Source organism: Castor canadensis, chromosome 1 (genome assembly GCF_047511655.1).
Source record: "Castor canadensis chromosome 1, mCasCan1.hap1v2, whole genome shotgun sequence".
NCBI lineage: Eukaryota > Metazoa > Chordata > Mammalia > Rodentia > Castoridae > Castor > Castor canadensis.
Genome location: NC_133386.1, coordinates 61534163 through 61559474, shown reverse-complemented (window position 1 = coordinate 61559474; position 25312 = coordinate 61534163). Strand labels below are relative to the sequence as shown.

The following is a 25312-nucleotide window of genomic DNA, read 5'->3' as shown; positions in this document are numbered from 1 at the left end:
AGAAAGAGTAGGAACTACTCTGGAGTTAGTAGGTATAGGTAAGAACTTTCTCAATGAAACTCCAGCAGCACAGCAACTAAGAGTCAGCATAGATAAATGGGACCTCATAAAACTAAAAAGCTTCTGTTCATCAAACGAAATGGTCTCTAAACTGAAGAGAACACCCATAGAGTGGGAGAAAATATTTGCCAACTATACATCAGACAAAGGACTGATAACCAGAATATACAGGGAACTTAAAAAACTAAATTCTCCCAAAACTGATGAACCAATAAAGAAATGGGCATGTGAACTAAACAGAACTTTCTCAAAAGAAGAAATTCAAATGGCCAGAAAACACATGAAAAAATGCTCACCATCTCTAGCAATAAAGGAAATGCAAATTAAAACCACGCTAAGATTCCACCTCACCCCTGTTAGAATAGCCATCATCAGCAACACCACCACCAACAGGTGTTGGCGAGGATGCGGGGAAAAAGGAACCCTCTTACACTGTTGGTGGGAATGTAGACTAGTACAACCACTCTGGAAACAAATTTGGAGGCTACTTAAAAAGCTGGACATCGATCTACCATTTGATCCAGCAATACCACTCTTGGGGATATACCCAAAAGACTGTTACTACAGAGGCACCTGCACACTCATGTTTATTGCGGCACTATTCACAATAGCCAAGTTATGGAAACAGCCAAGATGCCCCAGCACTGATGAATGGATTAAGAAAATGTGGTATTTATACACAATGGAATTTTATGTAGCCATGAAGAAGAACGAAATGTTATGATTCGCTGGTAAATGGATGGAATTGGAGAACATCATTCTGAGTGAGGTTAGCCTGGCCCAAAAGACCAGAAATCATATGTTCTCCCTCATATGTGGACATTAGATCAAGGGCAAACACAACAAGGGGATTGGACTATGAGCACATGATAAAAGCGAGAGCACACAAGGAAGGGGTGAGGATAGGTAAGACACCTAAAAAACTAGCTAGCATTTGTTGCCCTTAACGCAGAGAAACTAAAGCAGATACCTTAAAGCAACTGAGGCCAATAGGAAAAGGGGAACAGGTACTAGAGAAAAGGTTAGATCAAAAAGAATTAACCTAGAAGGTAACACCCACGCACAGGAAATCAATGTGAGTCAATGCCCTGTATAGCTATCCTTATCTCAACCAGCAAAACCCCTTGTTCCTTCCTATTATTGCTTATACTCTCTCTACAACAAAATTAGAAATAAGGGCAAAATAGTTTCTGCTGGGTATTGAGGGGGGGGGAGAGGGAGGGGGCGGAGTGGGTGGTAAGGGAGGGGGGTGGGGGCAGGGGGGAGAAATGAACCAAGCCTTGTATGCACATATGAATAATAAAAGAAAAATGAAAAAAAAAAACCCTTTACTTTGCAAAGATATTACTAAACTTTGAATATGGTTCATATTAAATAGTGCATTATTTACCTATTATACAGGAAGAGAAATTACTAAACATCACAGCTTAATCTTGAGTTACCATTATGAAGAACTAAATTAAGTTGACCAGTGCTTTATCTATTACTGAACCAGAAGATTTTTTTCCCCAGAAGAATATAGGGCTATAAAGCAGTCAATTGGAGTTACCTGATAATTTTTGTTTTTTTCTTAGCTAGGTTTCCAGTGGCTTCCTGGCTATTTTACAGATTCCTGCTTAGTCTCCAAATAAAGGAAAATTTTCTTACTAATGGAGGTTCCTCATAGCTTTCAAGTCCAAGTTCCTAATTCAAAGAAGTGCAAATTTATTTGCAAAGCATCTCAGTGAAGAAGTAATCAACCAGCCAGAATCAATATTACTGATCATAATTATGTTATGATTTCTTCTAATTACCAAGTGGTTCTCTAACAAATATAAATAGATGAGCACTCTTGGGAACACAGACATTGGTCTGGAAATCAGGCTAATGTCTCATTAAAGCATCTTAGTGCTTTTTTATTTGGAGGTAGAATGATGCAGCAGTGGTATGGAATTTCTTACTCCCATGTGTGGTATCTAAAACCCAAAACCATGGTCTTTAGCAAAATATTATCCTGGGAGAGAAGAAGAAGGGAAAAAGGAATAGAGGCAACACAACCTAAGACAGAAAACTCAGAAAATGCCACAGGAGGAAACAATGGTAAGTACTAATGATGATGGATGTGCTAATTTGTTTCACTATAGTAACCATTTTTCTATATAGACGTATATCATAATATCATGTTGCATACTTTATACCCAATACAATTTATTTAAAATGACACCACAATCAAGGATATAATGATCACTCAGATGAAATTATCATATGTTCAGACAACAACAAAACTCACCAAAGGATACAAGCTAAGGTAACAGCAACAGTTATTTGGGATCGCAAGAGACATAATAGCCTGTAGTATTCTTTATTCTTCTAAGCTACTGGTAATGAAATAAAAGTTTCTTAGTGGGTCCAACATGGCTGCCCTGACTAGAGACTAAGTGGTTTGAATCCCTACAAAATGTAAAGGTATCTAGGGGAAGGCAGCTTGGAGCACAAATTAAAACCCCCAAACTGTTATCAAAACCCAACTCCCCCCCCTCGAAAAAAAAATCAGTCTGTAGATTAAGGTCAGATATGCCCTAATACGTATCACTTAAGTTCATATAAACATTTACATGTTAATTATCTAATATCTTATCAGATCCTCACACTAACCCTGTGTAGAAAAGTAGAGCAGGTAGGTAGGACTGCTTATTTTTAAATGGATATGGAAACTGACCCTTACAGAATTTAAATGAATTGCCACTTACACAAAGAAAGGTAAAAAAGTCATGCTGAGATGTGAACCTATGCTTCTAAAATTCAAGTGCCATGTTAATTCTATCACACCATGGCCACCTCCATCTATTAATGGCCTTTTCCTATATTTACAAGTCTTTCTCCACCTTCTCAGCTGCAGCTGATAATCTAGTCTGTAGTTTATGAAAAAATTAGAGCAAACAGAAGGAAGTTTCCTCATTATCCCACAATGCAATAGATACATTGTCTCTACTTGTACTTGGCTAAGGCTAATTCTTCCATTTACACATAGATTCTATCAGCATACACATATGCTACAATATCTTTAAACACTACCTACCATAAACTAAAACCAAACACAGAAACAACAACAAATAAAAAGGAAACTGGTTCTATATCATTTTCCTGTAAAAGTTCCATGTTAGCAGTATTAACCATTGCTGCTTTCTTAACAACCATTCTTTCTTTTTTTTTTTTGTTTTTCATTTTTCTTTTATTATTCATATGTGCATACAAGGCTTGGTTCATTTCTCCCCCCTGCCCCCACCCCTCCCTTACCACCCACTCCGCCCCCTCCTTCTCCCCCCCCCTCAATACCCAGCAGAAACTATTTTGCCCTTATTTCTAATTTTGTTGTAGAGAAAGTATAAGCAATAATAGGAAGGAACAAGGGATTTTGCTGGTTGAGATAAGGATAGCTATACAGGGCATTGACTCACATTGATTTCCTGTGCGTGGGTGTTACCTTCTAGGTTAATTCTTTTTGATCTAACCTTTTCTCTAGTACCTGTTCCCCTTTTCCTATTGGTCTCAGTTGCTTTAAGGTATCTGCTTTAGTTTCTCTGCGTTAAGGGCAACAAATGCTAGCTAGTTTTTTAGGTGTCTTACCTATCCTCACCCCTCCCTTGTGTGCTCTCGCTTTTATCATGTGCTCATAGTCCAATCTTCTTACAACCATTCTTTCTTGAGTCTTCTCAAATAGGCTTTGATTTCTACCACTCCACTGAAATTACTCATTAAAGACACTTAGGATCTCTATCTTTTCAAGTCAAAAGGTTAACCTCAACTCTCATCTACATCTATGTCTCGACAGTCCTTAACTCAGTCAATCCTCATCCACTTCATGAGACACTTTTTTTTTATTGACTTCTAGGACATGATACTTTTCTGGAAAATTTCCTTTTTCCTCTGTTTTTTTTTTTTTCCTTTTGTGGTGCTTGGGTTTGAACTCAGGGCCTACACCTTGAGCCATTCCACCAGCCCTTTTTTTGTGAAGGGTTTCTTTGAGATAGGTCTCATGAACTATTTGCCCCAGCTGGCTTTGAACTTAGATCCTCCTCATTTCTGTCTCCTGAGTAGCTAGGATTACAGGTGTGAGCCACTGGCACCTGGCTTGGAAATTTTCCTTCTTGTTAACCATTCCTTAGTCAGATGCCTTTGTGGATAAACATTATCTTCCTTCTCTCTCTAACCTCTGCATGCTAGAGTTCCCAGAGTTCAATCTTCAGACCTCTCACCCATACGCACTGCCCAGATGATTGCAACCAACCTCATGCCTCTGAAAATTTGAATACTGTCCATACAGCTGTCATCAGTACCCGGCAAGCATCACTTTTATCTTTACCCAGTGTCTTCCACCTCAATAAAGGGTATTCTCTCTCACTGAGTCATTCAGGCCAAAACTTAGGTACCATCTTTATTTCTTTTCATTACTTACAATCAAACTGTCATCAATTCTTATTATCTGTACCTTCAAAATATCCCTAGTGTGATCACTACTAGCCATTTCAACTTCTGACCACTCTGGTTAATCCATCATCTTCTCTTAACTGGACTTTTTGTAACAGCTAGTTCTCTACTAAGGAGCCAGGGGAGCTTTGACAGTACAAATCACACCAGACCACTCACCTGATCAATCCATGGTTTCCCTGAATTCTTGGAATAAAACCTCAATTCCTTACCTTAGCAGGTCACCTGGGGTAACCTGGCCTGTCCCTGTCACATTCTGCCACTGCTTATTCTAGTCTAAGCATACTGAACTTTCTGCTACTACTTGAAACTGCCAAGTGGCTTCTGCTTCCTGACAGGAACCCCTTTCCTAAGGTTTCATGTCATTCAGTTCTATGTTCAAATATTACCTCCTCAGAAAAGTTCCTTAACCATTCTATGAAGAACAGCCTCCTCTATTTACCTCCAGATTCTTACCAATTTTGAAAACTATCACTTATATTCACCTGAAATTATATTACATGTTCAATTGCTTACTATTTACAGATTCCATTACGAATATAAGGTCCATGAGTGTTGGAAATAGTTTATTTTTCAACTGTATCTCCTATGCCTAGAACATAATAGGTGCTCGATATTAATACTGTTAGATAGAATAATAGATAGTATTTATTGAGTACTGCAAATGAATAAAGGACTTTTCTAAAGTGTTTTACCTATATGAATTGATTTAATCTTTCTAACAACTTTATGTAGTACTCATTATTATCAGTATTTCCATTAAACCCATGAGGAAACTGAGGTTATATAACTTTGATCATGATCCAAAAAGTGGCAGAGGCAGGATTTGAGCTTTACAGTTTTATTCCACAGTTCTGGCTCATAATGCCTTAGCTTACATGATCAGGATTATATAGTCAGGGAATTGACTACATGAATAGCATATTGGTAGACAAGTCAATATGCAACTTTTTTTTCACATTAGATGGTTTGTTGTTTTATAACCATGTGGAATATGGAAGTCAGTATATTTTTAGAGACATCCCTGAATGGCAGAAAATCTTTCATAATTTTAAATAGTTCTAAATGAAACACTAATGTGATGTGGGGATATAAATGAATAGTGATGATATTATAAGTCATAGTTCTGGAATCAATGTGTACCTGGACTATGTGCTCTTTTCTTTAAAAGAGGACTATAAAATGACCAGTTAGAAGAATTCATAGATAAGAGACTGTGAGGAAATGATCAGGAGATAAATCTCTATATAGACTATGCAATACACTGAATATTTGCTGACCCTTCTGCAAACTAATATGTTAAATTCTAATTCTCAATGTGATGGCATTTTGGGAATGATTATCTTTATAGCATTTTTATTTTTTTATTATTGTGCTGGATGGAGGTAAGCTGTGGCATTTACAAAAGTTCTTACAATATAGCAAATATATCATACTTGAATTCACCCCCTCCATCATTCTCCTTTATCCCCCCTCCTCCCACTCCTGAAATAGTTTCAACAGGTGTCATTTTTCCATTTATATACATGTATATACAGTATTTGCACTATATTCACACTCCCTTATCCTTTTCCCAACTCCTCCTCCCACCCACTGGTACCAACCCACCCCTCCCCCATAGCAGGATCTGTTCTGCCCTCCTGTTCTCCAATCTTGTAAAAAAAAAAATGACATTTTTGTTTGTTTAAGATAGCTACACAGGGAGTTTCCTTGTGATATTTCCATGTATAAAAGTGTAATAACCTGAATTGGTTCATCTTTACTTTTTCCTTTCTAACTTAGTCCCCTTCTTATGGTGGTTTCTACAAGTTTAAAAATTCTATATTCATTCTTATCTAGAAAGTACATCAACCATATTCACCTTCATGCTTTCTGTCATATGTGGAACATAGACCTAATACAAATACAGCAATATGATGAAAAATAGGTCATGCTAAGGTGAGGTCACATATAAGAGGGGAAGGATAAAAGAAGGAAATTAGGGAATAATTAAGTTATAAGAACAGAGCTTTTTTCAATAGGATTAGTGGCTTACAAAAGACAACTAAAAGAGTTCCCTAACCTCCCCTGCCACATAAGGATACAGAAGATGAATGTCTATGAAACATGAAGACAGTTCTCATCAGATACTGAAACTACTGCTACCTTGATCTTAGCCTTCCCAGCCTCTAGAACTGTGAGAAATTAATATGTGTTATTAAAGCTCCAAGTCAGAATAAATAGTGGGTAAGGTATGAGGATCACTAGTGGTCTAACAATAACCAATGATATAGGAGACTAATCTACTATTTATTAAGTATAAGGAAATCTGACTGAGAATAAGAAACCAATTAAGAAGAGAAACTGTAAAGCTTGAATTTCTATAAAAGTTAAAAATAGTATTATACATAAAATCAAATTCAATAAAGAAAAGGGATGGCTAAACACAATAACCTGTTTTTAAACATATTTGATACACTTCTCAAAAAAGAATTTACAGAAATTTTGTCCTAGATTGTATAATTGCAGGTTTTTTAAAAGTAGTTGTGTTGTATTTCTTTACATTGTTACAAAAAGAAAAAGCCTGGCATGTTATTTAACCTAAAAGGTTGTCTATCCCTAAGCATCAAGAGGTATTTCTGTCATTACTTTTTTCTTTTCAAAATTACATGTTTCCAAAATAATAAGTATTGTAAGACTCTGCTTATGGTAGTTGGGGATTGGGAAGGATTTTAGAATGCTTAATTATTCTTTTGCTCTGTTACACAAAAATGATACTGAAATACAACCAGTGGAATAAGTATTGGGAGTGGTCACACCTATTTACCTATTAGTCTGTTATCTGAGCATAAAAGGAAGGACAATGGGTTTCAATTAAAACAGAATTTAGGCATTATTTGTATTGGGATATCTAATTAGAGGACATGAATCAGCATGAACTTTTGAAATAGTTCTAATCTTCATTATTAATGGAGAAAAGAGCTAACAGTGATTTCTGAACTGCTCCACCTGCTGGATGAAGAGACCTTAATAAAGATTTTAATGTACTTAAAATTTTAATTCCCAGCACATGAAACTTAGATTTAAAATGTTTTATTCAATATTAAAGTTGCCACATGTTTCACTTATTTAAAAATCAACAGTGTTCTGCCTATCAAAAGTAGATTAAAAATAGTTAAAATTTGGAAAGATTTTATTTAGAAGATAATACTCTTCCATGATATTTTCATTGCAAAACAGTTTTCCTCAATACAATTGCATGTGTACTGACAGCTCTAGGTATCTGCAACATCATTAAGTTAATCAGAGAGTTGCCACTAATGATAAATAAAAATATTTTCAAAGAAAGGTGCCTACTGTTGCCATTTCTATTCAACATAGGACTAGAAAACCTAGTTAAAGCAGTCAGGCAAGAGAAAGAAAAACAAAAAGGCATCTGATTTGGAAAGGAGGAAGTTAAATTTTCTTGTTTCAGATGACATGATCTTATTCATGGAACATCCCAATAATTCCACCAAATGTTCCTATTACCCAAAGAAATAATACCAATTCAATATCATCTCTATTAAAATATTAATGACATTCTTCACAGAAATAGAAAATACAATCCTAAAATGTCTAAGGAGCCACAAAAACTCCCAAATAGCAAAGTAATCTTGAGCAAAAAGAACAAAGGTAGAGGCTTGCACTGTGTTTCCTAAAACACACCACAAAGCTGTAGTAACCAAAGTAGCATGGTATGGTCAAAAAACAGACACAGAGATCAAAGGAACAGAGAAAGAGCTCAGAAGTCTATGTCTTTATATCCAATTGATTTTCTATAAAGGTACTAAAAACCCATAATGGGAGAAGGATAGTCATTACAATAAATGATACAAGGAAAACTGGATATCCACATGCAGAAGAATAAAACTGTATTCTTGTCTTGTTATATATACTTAAAAAACTCAACTCAAACTGGATTAAAGGTTCACATATAAAACCCAAAACTATGAAACAGCTAGAAGAAAACAGAGGAAAAGCTCCATGATATTGGTTTGGGCAATGATTTTTTGGATGTGACCTCAGAAGCAAAGCCAAGAAGAGCAAAAATAGACAAATAGAACTACATTGAACTAAAATGCTTCTGCACAGGAAAGGAAACAACATAGTACAGGGATAACTTACTGAATGGGGGAAAGATTTATAAACTGTCAATTTGACGGGGGTTGACATCCAGAAATGCCAAGAACTCAAATAAGTCACTAGCAAGAAAATAAATAAAAATATTACAAATGGGCAAAAGACCTGAATAGATATTTCTGAAAGGAAGACTTACAAATGATCAACAGGTATATGAAAAAATGCTCAACATCAATAATCACCAGGGTAATGCAAATCAAACCCACAATTAGATATCTTCTCATCCCAGTAAAAATGACTGCTGTCAAAAAAGACAAAAGGTAAGCGCTGGAAGTGTGTAGATAAAAGGGAACTCATACAGTGTTGGTGGGAATGTAAATTAGTGTAACCGTTATGGAACATAGTATGGAAGTTCCTCGAAATATTAAAAATAGAACTACCACATAATTTAGCAATTCCACTTCTGGGTATATACCAAAGGACATGAAATCAATTATATCAAGAAATAAATGCTCCCTGATTTTTACTGCAGCACTATTCAGAATAGTCCAGATATGTACTCCAATTAGGTGTCCATCAATGGATAAATGGATAAACAAAATGTGATATACATCTACGATGGAGTAGTATTAAGCTTTTAAAAAAAATCTGTCACTTGCAACAAGATGAATGAACCTGGAGAATATTATGTGAACTGAGTGAGACATAGAAAGATGAACACTGCATAATCTTACTCACATATAGAATCTAAAAAAAGCTGATCTCACAAAAGGACAAAGGAGATTGGTGGCAACCAGAGGTTTAGGTGGTAGGGGTGGGAGGTGGTTAAAGGATACAAAATTATAGTTAGCTATGAGGGGGGAAAAGTCTAAAATGGGCAAATACAGATAGGCAAATACAGAAAGTAGACTGCCTGGAGCCAGGGAGGAAGTGAGACAATGGGAGGAAAGAAACTGGGAATAATTGTTATGGACTTTCTTTCTTGGGTGATAAAAATGCTCTAAAATTGACTGTGGTGATGGTGGTACCACTCTGTGAACATACTAAAAACCACTGGACTGTACGTTTTAAATGGGTGAAGTGTATGATATATGAATTATTTCTCAATAAACTTGTTTTTAAAAACAAATTAATAATGATATACTTCATGAAATGATTCATGACAGGTTTCTCTGGAAAGAAAACTGCAAGAGAGTTTTATTCTGCCAGGCTGGTAACTCAAATATTTAGAAAGGTCAATATCAACAACTCATTTGCCTTGCATGTTGTAAGCAGAAATGCTTCCCATGCACAGGTAAAGCAATATTAAGCAGCCAAGGCACAGAGACAAACACAAAGGGGTTTTAGCTCTCTAGCACAAATCTCTTTAAAAGATACCAATTTATGTTCTTTGGAATTCTTTAAGTACGTTAAGTTCTAGTACTAGACAGAATTCTTAATATGTATTAATAAACAATGATAAGCTAAAACATTTTTTATAGATGACTTAGGCTAAGAAACATAGAGCTATATGCTTTATATGCATTCTGGTTTGTAAATTTAGATAAAAGGGCAAAATAAGATGTAGTAAGAAGAAAAAAGAAAAGCATAAACCATCAAAGAGAAAAGAGATAGGATATTTAAAAAATTGCTGGGAAATACTAAAAATTCTAATTCTACATCTTTCCTTTCCCTATTGGGCACTTAGTTTTTAAAATTATTTTTCCACACTGTTCCATCCTGGTCATTTTAATTTATTTATCTTTTATTAGTATATATTAAATTGTACAAAGCAAAGGATTTCATTCTTACACTTCATACATGCATCATGCATATATAGTATTTTGATATTTTTAAATGAGAAAGTTAAACATGATAATGGAAGAAATACTAAGGTTATTCATAATTTAGTATCTAAATTCATGTCTTAATTAAGAACCCTATTCAATCACCAACCTTTGAATCCTGGTATTTGATGCTCTTGTTCTATAGGACAATTTAGGGAACCAAAAACAATTAAGAAACAAAAAGAAGCAAAAATTTAAAATAGGACAAATTCCAGGTAGTATCACAAATATATTTTATGCATATCAGAAAGCAACAGCTTACAAACCTTTTCAGTAATCTTCTAAATGGCAACCAGACTTATCTGAGACTGAAATTTTGTACCAGGAAAGTATTTCACTTTTCTCTTTGCTGAAGAAAGCTTTTAAGTGTAGAATTCTGGGAAAAGCTAGGAAATAATGGAGAATAGGAAGGTCTCAAGGGAAAGGAACCAAGAGAAGGAGAAAGATACTTTTTTTTCAAGACATTTGCCATCTGTGCCTCTCCAAAAGATGCCAGGCAGCTCCCCAGCCTGAGGGTTAGGGAAGTTCTTCTCACAAACCCTGGGAGATATCCCATCAGGTTTCCTTACTTGGAGGATAAAGAGTGGCAGATGGGATTCAGTGACTGTCATGGGGTTATTTGGAAATGGAAGGCCATGAGGTTGGGGGTGTTCACTGTTACTCAGTTAACCCTTCCTTTCTTTTATTGTCCCTTTAATGAACACTTTAATTTTGCATGCTGGGTCCCCTACCAATACTATTTATAGCTAGCTTGTTCTTTTTATTTATTTATTTAAATCTCTCTAAAATAAATTATTGCTTATAGTTTTTAACCTCAGAAGTTTGGGAAAGATATTTTTGCAGCTTGCTACCAAAAGATTTGTAGTTGAGCCTCAAACATGATAAAATTCAAGCATTAAGAATGCTTCTTATTGAAAATGTTATGTGAAAATCCTGAGGGAAAAGGACATTCAAAAAAGTAATCTGAAGAATGTCTTAATGATGCTGGCAATGAAAGACCAAGTTGGTGTGTTTTTAAAGAAAGTGATATGCCATACTTGAAAATTTACTGACATATAAAATTGTATTGCTCATCAACATACAGAATCAATATCTAAATCTTTTTGGAAAATAAGAATTTTAATTCTCAAATTGGATATACATATAATCACATGTTTAATATATAAATATAACCTCATTGGATATTTTATATACAGGTATAATATCATGTTTTGTATACTTAAGAGTTGTAACTAAGTATATCTTATGAAAAATAACTGTAAATTCCAGAGGTATAAACAAAGTTGGGATATATTTTTCTTTCTTTCAGTTATTAATACAACAGCAAACATATTCTGAAAAACATGTTCAAATGCATTTTTCCCTAGCTTTGAAAGTTTTTTAGTTCAATTACATCTTTAAAACAGGCTATGTTCAAAAAGTCTCCTGCACATATCAAATCATCATGATCCTGGTTTGCCATGATGCCTGACGCTTTCTACTGTGGATCCGGGCCTTCAGTGCCAACATCATTAAGAGATTCCTTAAATTACTTTTAAAATGTCCTTTTCCCTCAGGATTTTCACTTATAACTAATTAGACTACTAACTCGAAGCCATGTAATCCCTGTTGCCAAAACTGCTAAATGCTTCAATAAGTAGGAGGAGGGCATCAATGGAGCAAGACAGATGTAATGTCACTGGTTAACAATAGAGGTGTGAAGCAGCTGCCTTAATTATGAAGCTTATTAATTCATGGTGTTGAAAAACCTTGGCAAAGGTTCTTACAAAATACCTAATTTTTAAAAAATAGCATCAGAGTGTTTAAAACTTAAAATATATGCCTTCAGTAAGGAATGTTGAAATAACAATTAGCCAGTAATTAATATCTGAATATACTAACATATTTCAAAGTTACAATATCACACATAATTTTAATAGCAATGCATTTTCTTAATTTAATTTTTAAAAGTATATACTCATATTTTAACACTTTAGAAATGTTTAATGCTTATAAATATTGTCTATAAAGGGCCTGGCACAGAGTAGGTGAACAATAAGCACTATTTTAAAATGATATATTGGAAAGACAAATTTAAGTGGGTTACTATTGTAGAAAAACCTTTATGAAATCATTAAAATAATAAAATCTTTGGACTTACATCTATAATTGAGGATTTTATTACCATTTAAAGATAATGTTATCAAAAATATAAGTCCAAAAAGTAGTTTAACTCCTGGGAAAGAAAAATAAGTGAAAATAGAAGCCACAAAAGAGGTGTTACAAGAGAAAAAAAGTATCAGTGGTAGTGTATTTTCTTGCTCATTTTTTAGGGTTGAGGGCACTTGCCTCAAAAGAGCAAGGCCTTGAGTTCAAACCTTAGTACTACAAAAGAAAAAAAAAGACTTTCACACAAAAGAGTACTAATTAATGGAAATTAGTATCTAAAAGTATAACAAATTGCCAAAATGAAAAGAAAAAGAAACCCCACAATGTCCCAAAGGATGAAAATATTCCTAAAGTATTTACAGGGTCAAGAGTAAAAATACATGCAAATGCCAGGCAGGTTCTTCACGAACCCTGCCTTTTCTGGTCTGTACCGAGATAACCCTTACATCACACCAAATAGGACAGTCAAAATTCTACCTTCTCTTTTATTTTTTTATCAACACTTAATAAATTTTGGCCCCTTTTTGAATGCATTTTTGACTTACAATATATCCATCAATCAAAGTAATAAATTTTCTGAGATTATTACCTGCAAGATCAAATGAAGCTGTCTAATAATTGTGAAAAGGCTACTGTGTTAGAGATTTGAAGAGGGCTATTATTCATAAAGCTTATGATTTTAATTTCAGTTACACTGCTTCAAAGTCTTTGCCTTTTCAGATTAATGGGCACTAATCACATGTCTTCTATCATCTAAGCTGACTTGGGCCATTCAGAATTTCTAATGTCCTTCTAATGTAAGGCCAACAGAAATATATATAGCAAATCTCTCCTGTATGGAAGAATAAAGTGAAGGGCAGAATACCATATCTTGCTTTGCTTTTAGGTAAGTTTTTTGATAATGAGTAAATACTCTAATGCTATTCTTAGAGCATCACATTGAGCTGATGGCTTTAGTCAGCAGTAATACCCACATTTTCATGGTTTATTACCATGGCCCATAGCTTATCTACATATAGAACACAGGAAGTTTGTCAGTATTGTTTACTATTTTATATCTTTACCTCAGAAAGTGTCACACATTTCAGATGCACAAAAAAATACTTTTTTGATGACCAATATATAGTCTGTGGTAGAAAGGTTATCAAGGAATTTAATATGGAAAAATGGGGAATAACATATAAAGGATAAACCATCTTTGATATAGCAAGGTACTTCTTTATATAATATCCTTTTGTTAATCTCCTTTCTTATTAAATCCTTATTGTTTGGAAGAATTTAGCTTTACCTTGTAAACTTAGGAACTACTTGTTGTCATCATGCTTTGGTCAAAAGGGTGATATTAATATAATACTATTTGAATTCTATCAGGCCCACCTCAACCACCCTACTGATGGAGGAGATGAACACAGAGGATAGGATTCAGAAGATAAGGTAGAAAAGGACCTAATGGATGGAATTGTTACCAAATTTGACAACTGTTTGTTATGGAATACCAAAAACTGGAAGCTTGCCATGCCAAAACACTAAAAGAAACATGATAGGATGACCTGATTAAATGCTTTCTTTTTATTTATTAAAGAAAAGATTCCTTCTGCTAAATATTATATGGCAGTAAGGTAATCATATCCCTACTTAAAATGAAATTCTGATTCTTATTTCAGAAGAGTTGGCAGTAACATACAAAATGATTACATAAAGGGTAAGAGTTACAATTCATTTTTTTTTTTAGGTGTCACTGGGGTTTGAACTCAGGACCTCATGCTTCAGGTACGGTACCATTTTAGTCATGCCCCCAAACTATTCTGCATTATTTTTTGGCATTTTTACCTATCCTGGAGCCTGATCCTCCTATTTATGCCTCCATCATAGCTGAGATGACAGGTGTGCACTTTCACACCCAGCTTTATTGAGCAAGATGGGGTCGTGTTAACTTTTTGCTTGGGCTGGCCTTGAACAATGATCCTCCTGGTCTCTGCCTCCCAAATAGCTGGGATTACAGATGTACCCCATAGTACCCCTCTCCAATCCATTTTTTATAAAGGAAAAAGAACCATATGAGTACTAAGTATCAGATTCTAAGTACACATCTTCTGTAAAGGAAGGAAAGGTCTAAAAGAAGATAACAATCATCAGTTAGGAATACACAAAACCAAGAAATCATCACTTGAAGCTATGCCTTGACATTAACTGACAGGAAATAAGGGGTTTATATATTTTCAGATGTTTTGATGAATCAATATTTTAATATTCTTTTTCCATCCTATGGTTACCTTCTAGGTATTCTATAATTACTTTCTAGGTACAATCATATTGCAGAATCTTTGAAAATTTTTAATAAACATGATTTCTATAGTATAAATAATACCAAAGAAAAAAATTCAAAAGACAAATGTAACATGTTGCCTAAAAAATGAAAAACCTCATCACTGACAAAATTAAGGAAAATACTGTAGTAAGTTCAAAGTAATGCTCAAAAGAATAGAAGGTTTTCAGTTGTAATCTTTCAGAAACACTAAAAATTCTTGGTAAAATTAATAAATGTAAAGAATAAGAAACACCCATGAAATTATTTTGTGAAGGAGGAACTGAGAGTGAATAAGTAATAACACTGAATGGTTCAAAAATACAGTGTGTCATTGTTAAGTATCATAATGAACACAGTCTGTGAAGAACTAAAGTAATGCCTACTGCTTTCCTTTACCCTCTCTAACATGAGCACCATGCTCCCTGTGGCTGCCACCTCACTGCTTCTACTGATTTCAAAACAACGACAAAATTAACATGCATATCTGGAGGTGAAAGTAGGGAGGATACCCAGGTTCTGTGAGTCATTTGCACTCTTGGGTATTGTCACAAAAAATCTTGGAAAGCAGTTCTCAATGAGAAGAATAATTTCCAGAAATACAGAAATTGTACTATTATTATTTCACACACAATCTCATTACATCCCATTTCATATTTCTCTGGTAGTTACATATGTTAGCTAGGTGCTAACCTTGGAGACATAGATTAATCTGTAAAACAGGAATAATAATGTGATGTTAACATCAAATGAGTGGTCACTGTGAAGATTAAGTGAATCTATCAATGGAAAGTTCTTACACTATTGCCTGCTCAAAAGTGTTAGCTATTACTATGTGTATTCCCAAGGCATAAAAATACTTTTAAATATCAAATTAGGTAAATGTATCAAGTTAGGTAAAAAAATGTGCTATGGTTTGGATATGCTTTGCTCCTAAAGGTTGAAGTACTGGAAGCCTGGTCTGAAAAGTAAGAGTACTGAAATGTGGTGGGACTTTATGCGGTGGGGCAAAGTGAGAGGTAGTGAGATCACGGGAACCCTTGCAAGGGACTTATGGCTGGATCCATAGGAACGAGTTAGTTCTCACAGGACTGGATCGGTTATGGCAAGTACCAGCTGTTATAAAAGCGAAGTTTGGTCTTTTTTGCATGTCACAGCCCCTCAAAGCTTCTGCACGTTTTCACCGTGTGATGCTATCTGCCATGCTATGATGCAGCATCAGGTCCTGGGCAGAATGTTCCTGACTGAGCTTGAACTGCTTAACCCCCAAACCCTTATTTTCATTATGAATACCATGATTAAGATAAAAATGAAAGAATAATTATATTTTTAAATCTAACAGAGATTAACTTAAGATACATGCACAAATTTATTAATGATTACTTTACTGCCTGTGCTAATAGTTTTTCTCTCAGAAAAATACTATTTTTTTATGAATCTTTGTCTAAGAGATGATACAATCTCATCCTTAGGGATCTAAAAACACATTTTTTGTATTCTCCCTTCATAAATGAATTTTTAATTTTTCAAAGAAAAATATTTTTGATAGTAGCCACATAAACTTTAATGTATATTATTTTCTACAGAGCAAACAACAGAAAACTAATAAAGGATCCACATATCTATCTGTATATTCACCAATCAATTCATTAACAGATACAAATATTTTCTGACTCACTGCAATGTTGTTGACTGCATGCTGGGCACTAAATCCATACGGAAAGAGTTGAGAAATTTAAAAATCGTGAATGGGATAAAGCCAGAAGTGTACAGTAAGTAGAAAAGTTATTCATGACAATAATTTCAAGTTCAATGTTAAATTTAGTTTGGTTTTTAGTTTAAAAGAGAAAAAATAAACATATGATAGTTTTTTTTCCCCCTCATATGATACAACTTTTTTTTTGGAAAGGGGATTGTGGGGTGTTTTCTTGTCATTAATTCTAAGATAACTTAATCATGTGGATCCTTAAGTAAAGAAACTTTGGCAACATTGTAGCTAAGTGTTTAATAGGAACCATCTAAAGAAGCAATAATAAAAGTTTTCAATCATAATTCAAAGAGGATATCGTATCTAAGGACAGGGTAATCACCTGGCTTGCTTGGACTGTCCAGCTTATATCCTTTCATCCTGTCCTAAATATTAATAGTGCTCCATTCTTCTCTCAGAAGGATCCAAATTTGGATGGTAAATTATGTGGTCACCTTTATAGGGAACTTAGTCTAGATTTGAAACCTTGTAATAAACTTGCTTGACAGAAGGAATAACTTCCAGAACAGTTTCTGTTCATTTCATGAATTGGATGACAACAAGAAAGGATATGAAATATGTATTAAAATATTGTAATAATATGAAACTCACACTCAGAATTGAAAGCAACTCTTCAGGACTACATTCAGGTTTCAAACGGTCCTTGAACATTTTAACTGTCTGGTGTTTCAAATAGTAATAGGAGGCAATTCGGCCAAATGTCAGAGGCTCAATGCTCCGATTATCCTGTTTCAAAAGAAAGATAAAATGAAAAAAGTAAAAGTACAATGGAAATACATATTCCTCAAAAATCAGTAATTCACACTTCTGGTTGCTACTGTAACAATTTTGTTACAAATTTTGATATCACTAGATGGGAAGGCCCTATTGTTAAAAAGCTGGGCATTTAGAATGTATGTGATGAAGTCATACCTCTCCAATTTCAATGCAGTAGGAAAGTTCCAATTCAACCAGGGACTTCTCAATAAGGTGAGACAGAAACTTATTCACAGAATCATGGCTCACATCCCCCAAATTGTAGTAGCTAGAAAACAAGCAAGGTTATTTGTTTCAAGATTTTTTTCTACTAAAACTATGACCTCAGTTTCATAGTCTTACAGAATTTCAAACATACCATATTTACAGCAAATCAAAAAAATAAAGCAACTGCAGTTACCATTCTTGTTTCACATATCAAAAGGCCCATACTAAGGTTTGACACTGATGAAAATGACACTTTATCAAAAATATGTAAACTAAGAAGGTAAAATTCTACAGCACATTAAAAACTGCTTCCAATTGCATTAAAAGCTGTCTCCTGTGTTAAACTTGGTATTACTTCAGTTTGACCATCTATCCAAAGTAAAATTATGCACTGAAATTGTGAAATGCACAAGTGAAATATGAAGTATGTGTGAACATATACACATATACACTTACACATAATTCTTTTTTATTATAAAACCTATCCTCAGTAGCTTCACAAAACTCACAGAACTATTAGTTTGGGTGGTAGATGAATTCTTTTAGGAAATTTAGTGCTTAAGGAATAAATGTCATACTAAGATCTAGAAGGGAATTCAAAGGCTAAAAATAATGCATTCTAACTAAGTTTCAGCGTACAGGAAAACACCTAAGTCCAGGTCTGTACATTTTCCAAGTAAAATTTCCAAGGACAGACAATTCACCTAAATGTTTTTCTAGCAGCTCTGATGTCCTTGGCAAATTCCTATGACCACTAGGAGTCTGTGCCTGGGAGGAGATCCACAGGGCAAGGCACTATACCCACAATCATGGCAGCTTTCTAATTCCTATGGGGTGAACCCATACCACAGTCAGCACAGAGAATTTATGAGCTCTACATCCTCTTCCCTTATCGAAATCAAGAAACAGGAGTGGAAAGTGGTCTTATAACAAATTCTTATTACTAACACCCCACCATGGTGGTTTTCCATCTGAATAGGACTAGCAAGGGGATATTCACAGCTGGGGAAAGGGTATTAATCTCAAACCAGAGAGGGATGGAGACATATTGTCAGGATGACTGGGGGATTATTCCCACTTTAGTCAAAGGGAAAAGCTTGGAGACAGTATGGGTTAAAAATAATTATTTAAAAATGCATGAAGCAAGACATAAATCACGTTAAGATTATTGTCATTAGAAAGACAAGTCAGTGCAAATGGCTAAGTAACCCAATGATGAGTCTTCAAAGAGTAAGGATTGATAGGACACTAGATTCTATTTGGCATTCATGAAACAAGGAATAGTCACTTTTAGTCTATCGAAAAATTGTTGTTCTTCCTTAAAAACAAAACAAAACAAAACATTCTTGTCATGTATGGGATAAAGAGATATTTATCAATGAAGAGGAAAGTAAGTACTAAACCCAGTGCTGTCATAAATCTAAACAAAATGCTCAAATTCATGCTCAACTAGGCATATATAGAAGTGAAAAACAAGCATTAGAAAATGTTTGTCCTAGAAAATGACTAATCTGGATTACTTAGTTGAAATTATGCATTCTGCTTTAGAGAAAAAAATAAATATTCAAAGCACCAGAAAAAAGATACAGATCCCCGAAACCATTCCAAACTGTTGAAAGCATTTTTTCCCAAGAAATGAAATTCATCAGTAAAATTTTCTGCAATGTAAGTGCTTAAGCTTTTGGCTTGCCAAGTGTATAAATTTTCCAATAGGCTGGACTAATACACAATCAATAAAGTTATTCTTAAATTGAAAATACCAGTAAAAAAGTACCCAAGATAATGTATAAGTAGTACCATTTGTAGAGTAAGAATCAAACTATTTTTCATACAATTAAAACTGTGGAAAATAATATTAGCATGAAATAAAAAATTTGGTATACTTACAAATAATATTTAAAGCCATTAATAATAAAATACTTCTACAAAAATTACAGATTTTCAATATTTACTTTATAGAATTTTATTCATTATATTCAGCTTTATTTTACTCACTGTAATGTATTTTAATGGACTAACAGTCCTTTGAAAATTTGTTTATTTAAGTCTCTTGGCACTCTTTGTGGCTTTCACTCAGATAAAATACAGTCCGTGCAAATATTTCTTAAATAGTTAAAAGAAAAAAAATAAGATCATGTCTCTGAGACTAAAACAAATTATCTGATGACCTTGCTAAAATATTACTCACAACTTAACTTTCTAAACACAAACACATTTCTTTGAGCAAAAATATGAAAAAACCGTCATTGATGTTCATTCCTTACTTTTTTCGAAATGTGCTTACCAATAATCCTATTGACTTGCAAAACAGAAGAAACATAAAATTCAATTCAAGTAACTGAATTTCACTGATCTTTACTAAATAATATTCTTTGTTTAATATTTGGACTGAAAGCTCAGGTCATTTTCAAAGCCTTATAAAAATCTTGTTACATCTGGCCAGGTGTGGCATCTTACACCTGCAATTGCAGTTATGCAGGAGGCAGAGATTGGGAGGAATGGGTCTAAAGTGGGAAAAATGTCCAAGATCTTGTCTGAAATCACCAAAAGGGCTGGGGTGTGGCTCAAGTGATAGAGAGCCTGCCTAGGAAGCACAATACACTGATTTCAAATCTCAGAACCACCAAAAGAAAGATGGTATCCTTACATCTTAATTAGATGATGTTTAAATTGCAACACATTGTAAAATAATAAAACTAAATATAAATGGAATTTTTAGGATAAAGTTTTGAATATATTTTGACACTTTTGTGTGAATAAGTTTAAATTGACATGATCTTTATTAGTAGCATAGTATGCTACAATACTTAATGTAATTCTGTATTAAGTGAACTTTTCATTTCTTGCACAGTTTCTGGCCTTAACAAGTATAAGGATTTAGTTTAAAAAATTACATGTCACTAATTTCAATAATCATTTTCCTAACTTGAAAAAAGCAAGCAACAGCAAACTAAAAAGGTCTGTTTTCATGTTGTACTCTCCACAGTACAAAATTTGTAATTTACTGGTTATTTAAACAGAAATTTTACACAATGTTTAATTACAGATAAAGGATGCAATGTAGTTTCATGCTCACTGCATTGAATCATCAAGTCATTATCTTCCCTTTGCCATAAACAGACAGCCTACTCTTTTGTCAGCATGCGATTTCATTTATTTCACAGAGCAACCCAGTTTCACAATAATTGACTTGTCAGAAGCTCTAATTTATAAGACTGAGCTGGGTAAGATTGCGCTATATTGGACTCAACCTGCACACAAGCAGGGTTGAATATTTACAATGCTGTTAACAGGTGCTGAGTTGTTTAATGATTCTAATAGCCAGAAGCGTACTGAGAAAGCCAGCGGGATCACAATTACAGGCTGTTTGAACACAACAATTACTAGTCCCCTGAGAGGTGTGAAAGTCAAAGGCAGTTTGATACTAACAGCATCTAGCACATGGGCTAGATAAGCTAACTTCTATTAGCAGTCCATTGGGAAAAAGTAATAACAAACCTTTCTCTATCATAAAAATTTACAAAGTTCATAAAATTTAAACAATCAAAAACTAAAATAATGTTTCAAAAGTATTCTTTAAAAGATCCATTCAAAGGACCAACAAGATTACTATGCATGAAACCTTAAATTATCTTTTTTCAACTACAAGACAGACAAAATTTCATCAGTTGGGAATGAAAGAGATTTTACAGCAATGTAAAACATAGCTAAAGTTGCACTAAATAGTTTGGATTTAATATGAATAGTGGCAGTCATTTCCTGTTTGGTTTATGTAAACTTGGCCAGAGAGCTTATTGGGAAATTTTTCATCAGTACTGAAATGCTACTGCTATAACTGTCAGTACTGGGAAGTCATTTGCTATAGCACCATGTTTTTTTTTTTTTTTATGTTCAGATTATGCAGCAGTAATAATGGTACAAATAATGAAAGAGGTTGCAGGGACAGCGAAAACTACCACAACATTTTTGCCCCAGATATATTTTCTCAGGGGAAAAGAGAATAAAACTGAAAATACAAATTGAATCCAGAACTGAATTTGGAATAAATTATATTTTATGAAAGCGCCAGCATATGTGCTCATGTACAAATGAACATGAGAATGTATATATATTTATAATCATATATTCTTATGTATACATATTTGCACATAAATGTACATAATTCTCATGTGGGCATGCATGGGAAAATAAACAGACATATAGTAAGCAAACCAGGAACAATGGTTGAAGTCTCTGTCAATGTAAGTTTTACTTTTGGTATGAATAGTAACAGCTGTCCATCTGTACTATGATTAACTAAAGAGTGTTGGAAAATCAGGTCATCTTATTTATCTACATATGATTGCATTTTGGAAGTAATATTCCTTTGCTATGGTAAAACAATCCTGTCTCTTTGTTATACACACACACAGGCAGACAAGCTTGCACATGTGCTACTCCCACCCAGGAAAAGCTATTTATGGCACTGTATGGTAGAAGTAGTAAGATAATAAAAATTATAATCAAAAGCTAGTCATGAGGATATGAAGAAAAGGGAATCCTTGTGCATAGTTGGTAGAAATGTAAATTAGCCAGCCATTTTGGAAAACAGTACGGAGATTTCTCACAAAACTAAATATGGAATTACCACATGATGCAGCAATCCTACTACTGGTTATGTATCCAAAGGACTTGAAATCAGTATGTTGAGGACATTTCCACACTCCCATGTTCACTGCAACATTGTTCACAATAGCCAAGATAGGGAAACAATCTAAATGCCCATCAATGGATGAATACATTAAAAAGTGGTAAATATATACATAATAGAATACTATTCACCCTTAAAAAAGAATCAAAGTCTGCATTTGCTAAAAGAAATCAGGCAGGCACTGAGAAACAAATATCACGCATTCTTACTTATATGTGTGGAACCTTAAAAAAAATTGAACTTACAGGATGTGAGAGGAATTTGTTGATTATCAGAGGTAGAAGGAGCAGTCATGGTAAGCAGAAAAAGGTAAAATATTGGTCAAATAAAGCAAAGTTTCAGTTACACAGGAAGAATAAGTTCTGGTGATCTACTGAACAGCAAGGTGACTATAGTTAATAATAATGTATATTTCACAATTACTAAAAATGTTTTTTAAGCTTCTCATCACAAATAAGTGATAAGTATGTGAAGTGATAGATACATTAATTAGGTCTAATTTATTTAATAACATAAACATGTATTGAAATCTTACATTTTATCCCATAGACAATTATTTATCAAATAAAAATGTTAACAGCAACTTTTGCTTTTAAAAAAAGAATCAGAAGGAATGTTGCAGAGGTAGACTATAGCTGATTAAGTAAAATATGTAAATCGCTCACATTTGTTAGGCACCTTTTTCAATTTTTATTTGGACATAAAGGTATTAGATTAAAATGGATAATTTGGATTATTTTGGGGTGGCATTAAATGAACAAAATTGTCATAAGTTTAGAATTGGTATGGCATGGTTTCCAAAGAATACATTTTTCAGAATAACATAGAGAAGTGGCCAAGAGAGTGGATGTCTGAATTCAGAAGCCTGATAATGAATCCAGTGATGGAGAATGTGATGGAATCGTGGTGCCTCTGATGCTCAAGCTGTGCTATTGTAGCTAGTTGCTTAATCTCTGTGCTTCAGTTCTTTCATTTAAAAAAGATTATAACAGCACTAAATGAGTTGAGACAGCACTTCAAATATAAGACACACTAGATAAACATTACTAGTACAGATTTTGTTTCCCACTTTATTAGTTTCAATTTTTATGCTTGCAATTCCCTTTTCTGCAACTATGTTTTGCTATTGTGTGTCATCAAATTTCTTGAGATGAATGCATAATTTTGCTTCTTAGTTCTTACTTTGTTTTAGGTATATATATTTTTTATTATAGTATTGTTGTATTGTGACATTTACAAAATGTTATAGGTCTTTAAAGATATAAATACTCCTTGGAGTTATGTTTTGGTTTGAATCACCTTTTTTTTTTCTATTTTATCTTTCACTAGAATAAAAGTTTTAAAATCTCAATTGATTTTTTGCAATTGTTTATGTTGTTTATTTCTGATTTCACAGGTTGAACATTCCTAATTTGAAAACGAAATCTCAGATGCTCCACAATCTGAAACTTCTTTAGCAACAACATGATGTCACAAGTGGACTTGCAATGGGTCAGTGAAAATGTAGGCACACTAAAAAGTTTGTATAAAATTACTTCAGGCATAAGGTCTACATGAAACACAAGAAAATTTGTGCTTAAACTTGGATCCCATTGCCCAGGTATCTCATTATGTATATGAAAATATTCCAAAATCTGAAGTAATTTTGAATTGAACACTTCTGTTCCCAGAATTCAGTATAAAGGATACTTAACTTGTATACATTACACACAGAGAATGCAACCTTACTTTGAAGTAGATTGCGATGCTCTTTGTGGTCTAGTTCACAGTAAATTTTTATAGATAAATTTTCCATGGGTACTGCATATTCATTTTAGGAGCATATGTACAAAGATACACATAATTCAAAGCTGCTAATAGTTATTTAAATCCTATATTTTATTTTAAACAGCAACCTCACTGACATGCTGATTTTTGAGAGAGATGTGTTAAAAGTCTCCCAATACAACTGTAATTTAGTTGGACTACAATTTTTGTTAGATTTTTGTACTCTTTGCTTTGTATATTTTGACCTGCTTTTAGTTACCTAAACATCTGTAAACTACTAAAACACTTTAGTAATTGTGTTTGTTACTTATATGATTCATTTTCTTTTTTTCTTATTGATATTTTTTGCCTTGAATTTTGTTTTGTGTAGTCAATCTTGCAGCTATTAGTTTCTCTTTGTTATTTTTCACCTTTTCATCTTTTTTCCATCCTTAACTTTCAAGTTTTTTTAATAAAAAAAACTTTTTTTGTAAGCCATGTTTAGCTGGATTTAAAAAATGAAAGAATTTTTTAAAGTAGGAAATGGAAATCATTGACAATTTTTATTATAGTTGACCTGACTTATGACATGAATAGATCCTATCTGTCTCCTGCTTCCAACACTGCAATGATTCCCATTTCAACCAGAGTCAAAGTCAGAGTTCACAACATAGTCTATAAGGTACCCCATGACCTATACTACTACTGGCCTTACATATTCCTATCCTCATCTACTCTCCCCCATTCTCTCACTGCACGTCAGCTACACCTTGTTCAGCCACCTTCAAGTTACACCTGAATTCTTGTTCCTAGAATACATCAGACATGTTTGCCTTAGGACCTCTCCTGCTCTCTGGCCTAAAATGTTCCCTAGATACTTACGTGGTCAAGTTTCTTAGCACTTTCAAGTCTTTGCTAAAATACCAGCACTACTAAAGCCCACCCTGACTTCCTATTTAATGCCATAAGCCCCACCTTCTCCATGCTACCTGGCTCTCTTCCAATTTCCCTTATCCCATTCTCCCTACCTCATGCTCTTACTGTCCTTTAAAATACTTTTAAATTTGCTGTCTCTGCTAAGAGAATCTGAGTGTCACAAGAGCAAATATTTTGTCTAGTTCGCTAATGAACGCATCTTTTTAAAAATTTTATTATTCTTTTATTCACATGTGCATACATTGTTTGGGTCATTTCTCCCCCCCTGCCCCCCTCCCCCATTCTCTTCCCTCTTCCCCCCT

At 34.0% G+C, this 25312-nt stretch overlaps 1 protein-coding gene across 6 annotated transcripts in view; it reads right to left on the bottom strand.

Moving 5' to 3' along the window:
* The window catches only part of Ascc3 (activating signal cointegrator 1 complex subunit 3), a 357473-nt gene that overhangs the window by 74978 nt on the left and 257183 nt on the right, over nt 1-25312 (bottom strand). For all 6 annotated transcript variants that reach the window (XM_074077814.1, XM_074077822.1, XM_074077820.1 and 3 more), the window contains 2 exons: nt 17588-17699; nt 17267-17401 (listed from right to left, as the gene is read on the bottom strand). In XM_074077814.1, coding sequence (XP_073933915.1) covers nt 17267-17401; nt 17588-17699 — 247 coding nt within the window. The remainder of the gene's footprint in view (nt 1-17266; nt 17402-17587; nt 17700-25312) is intronic.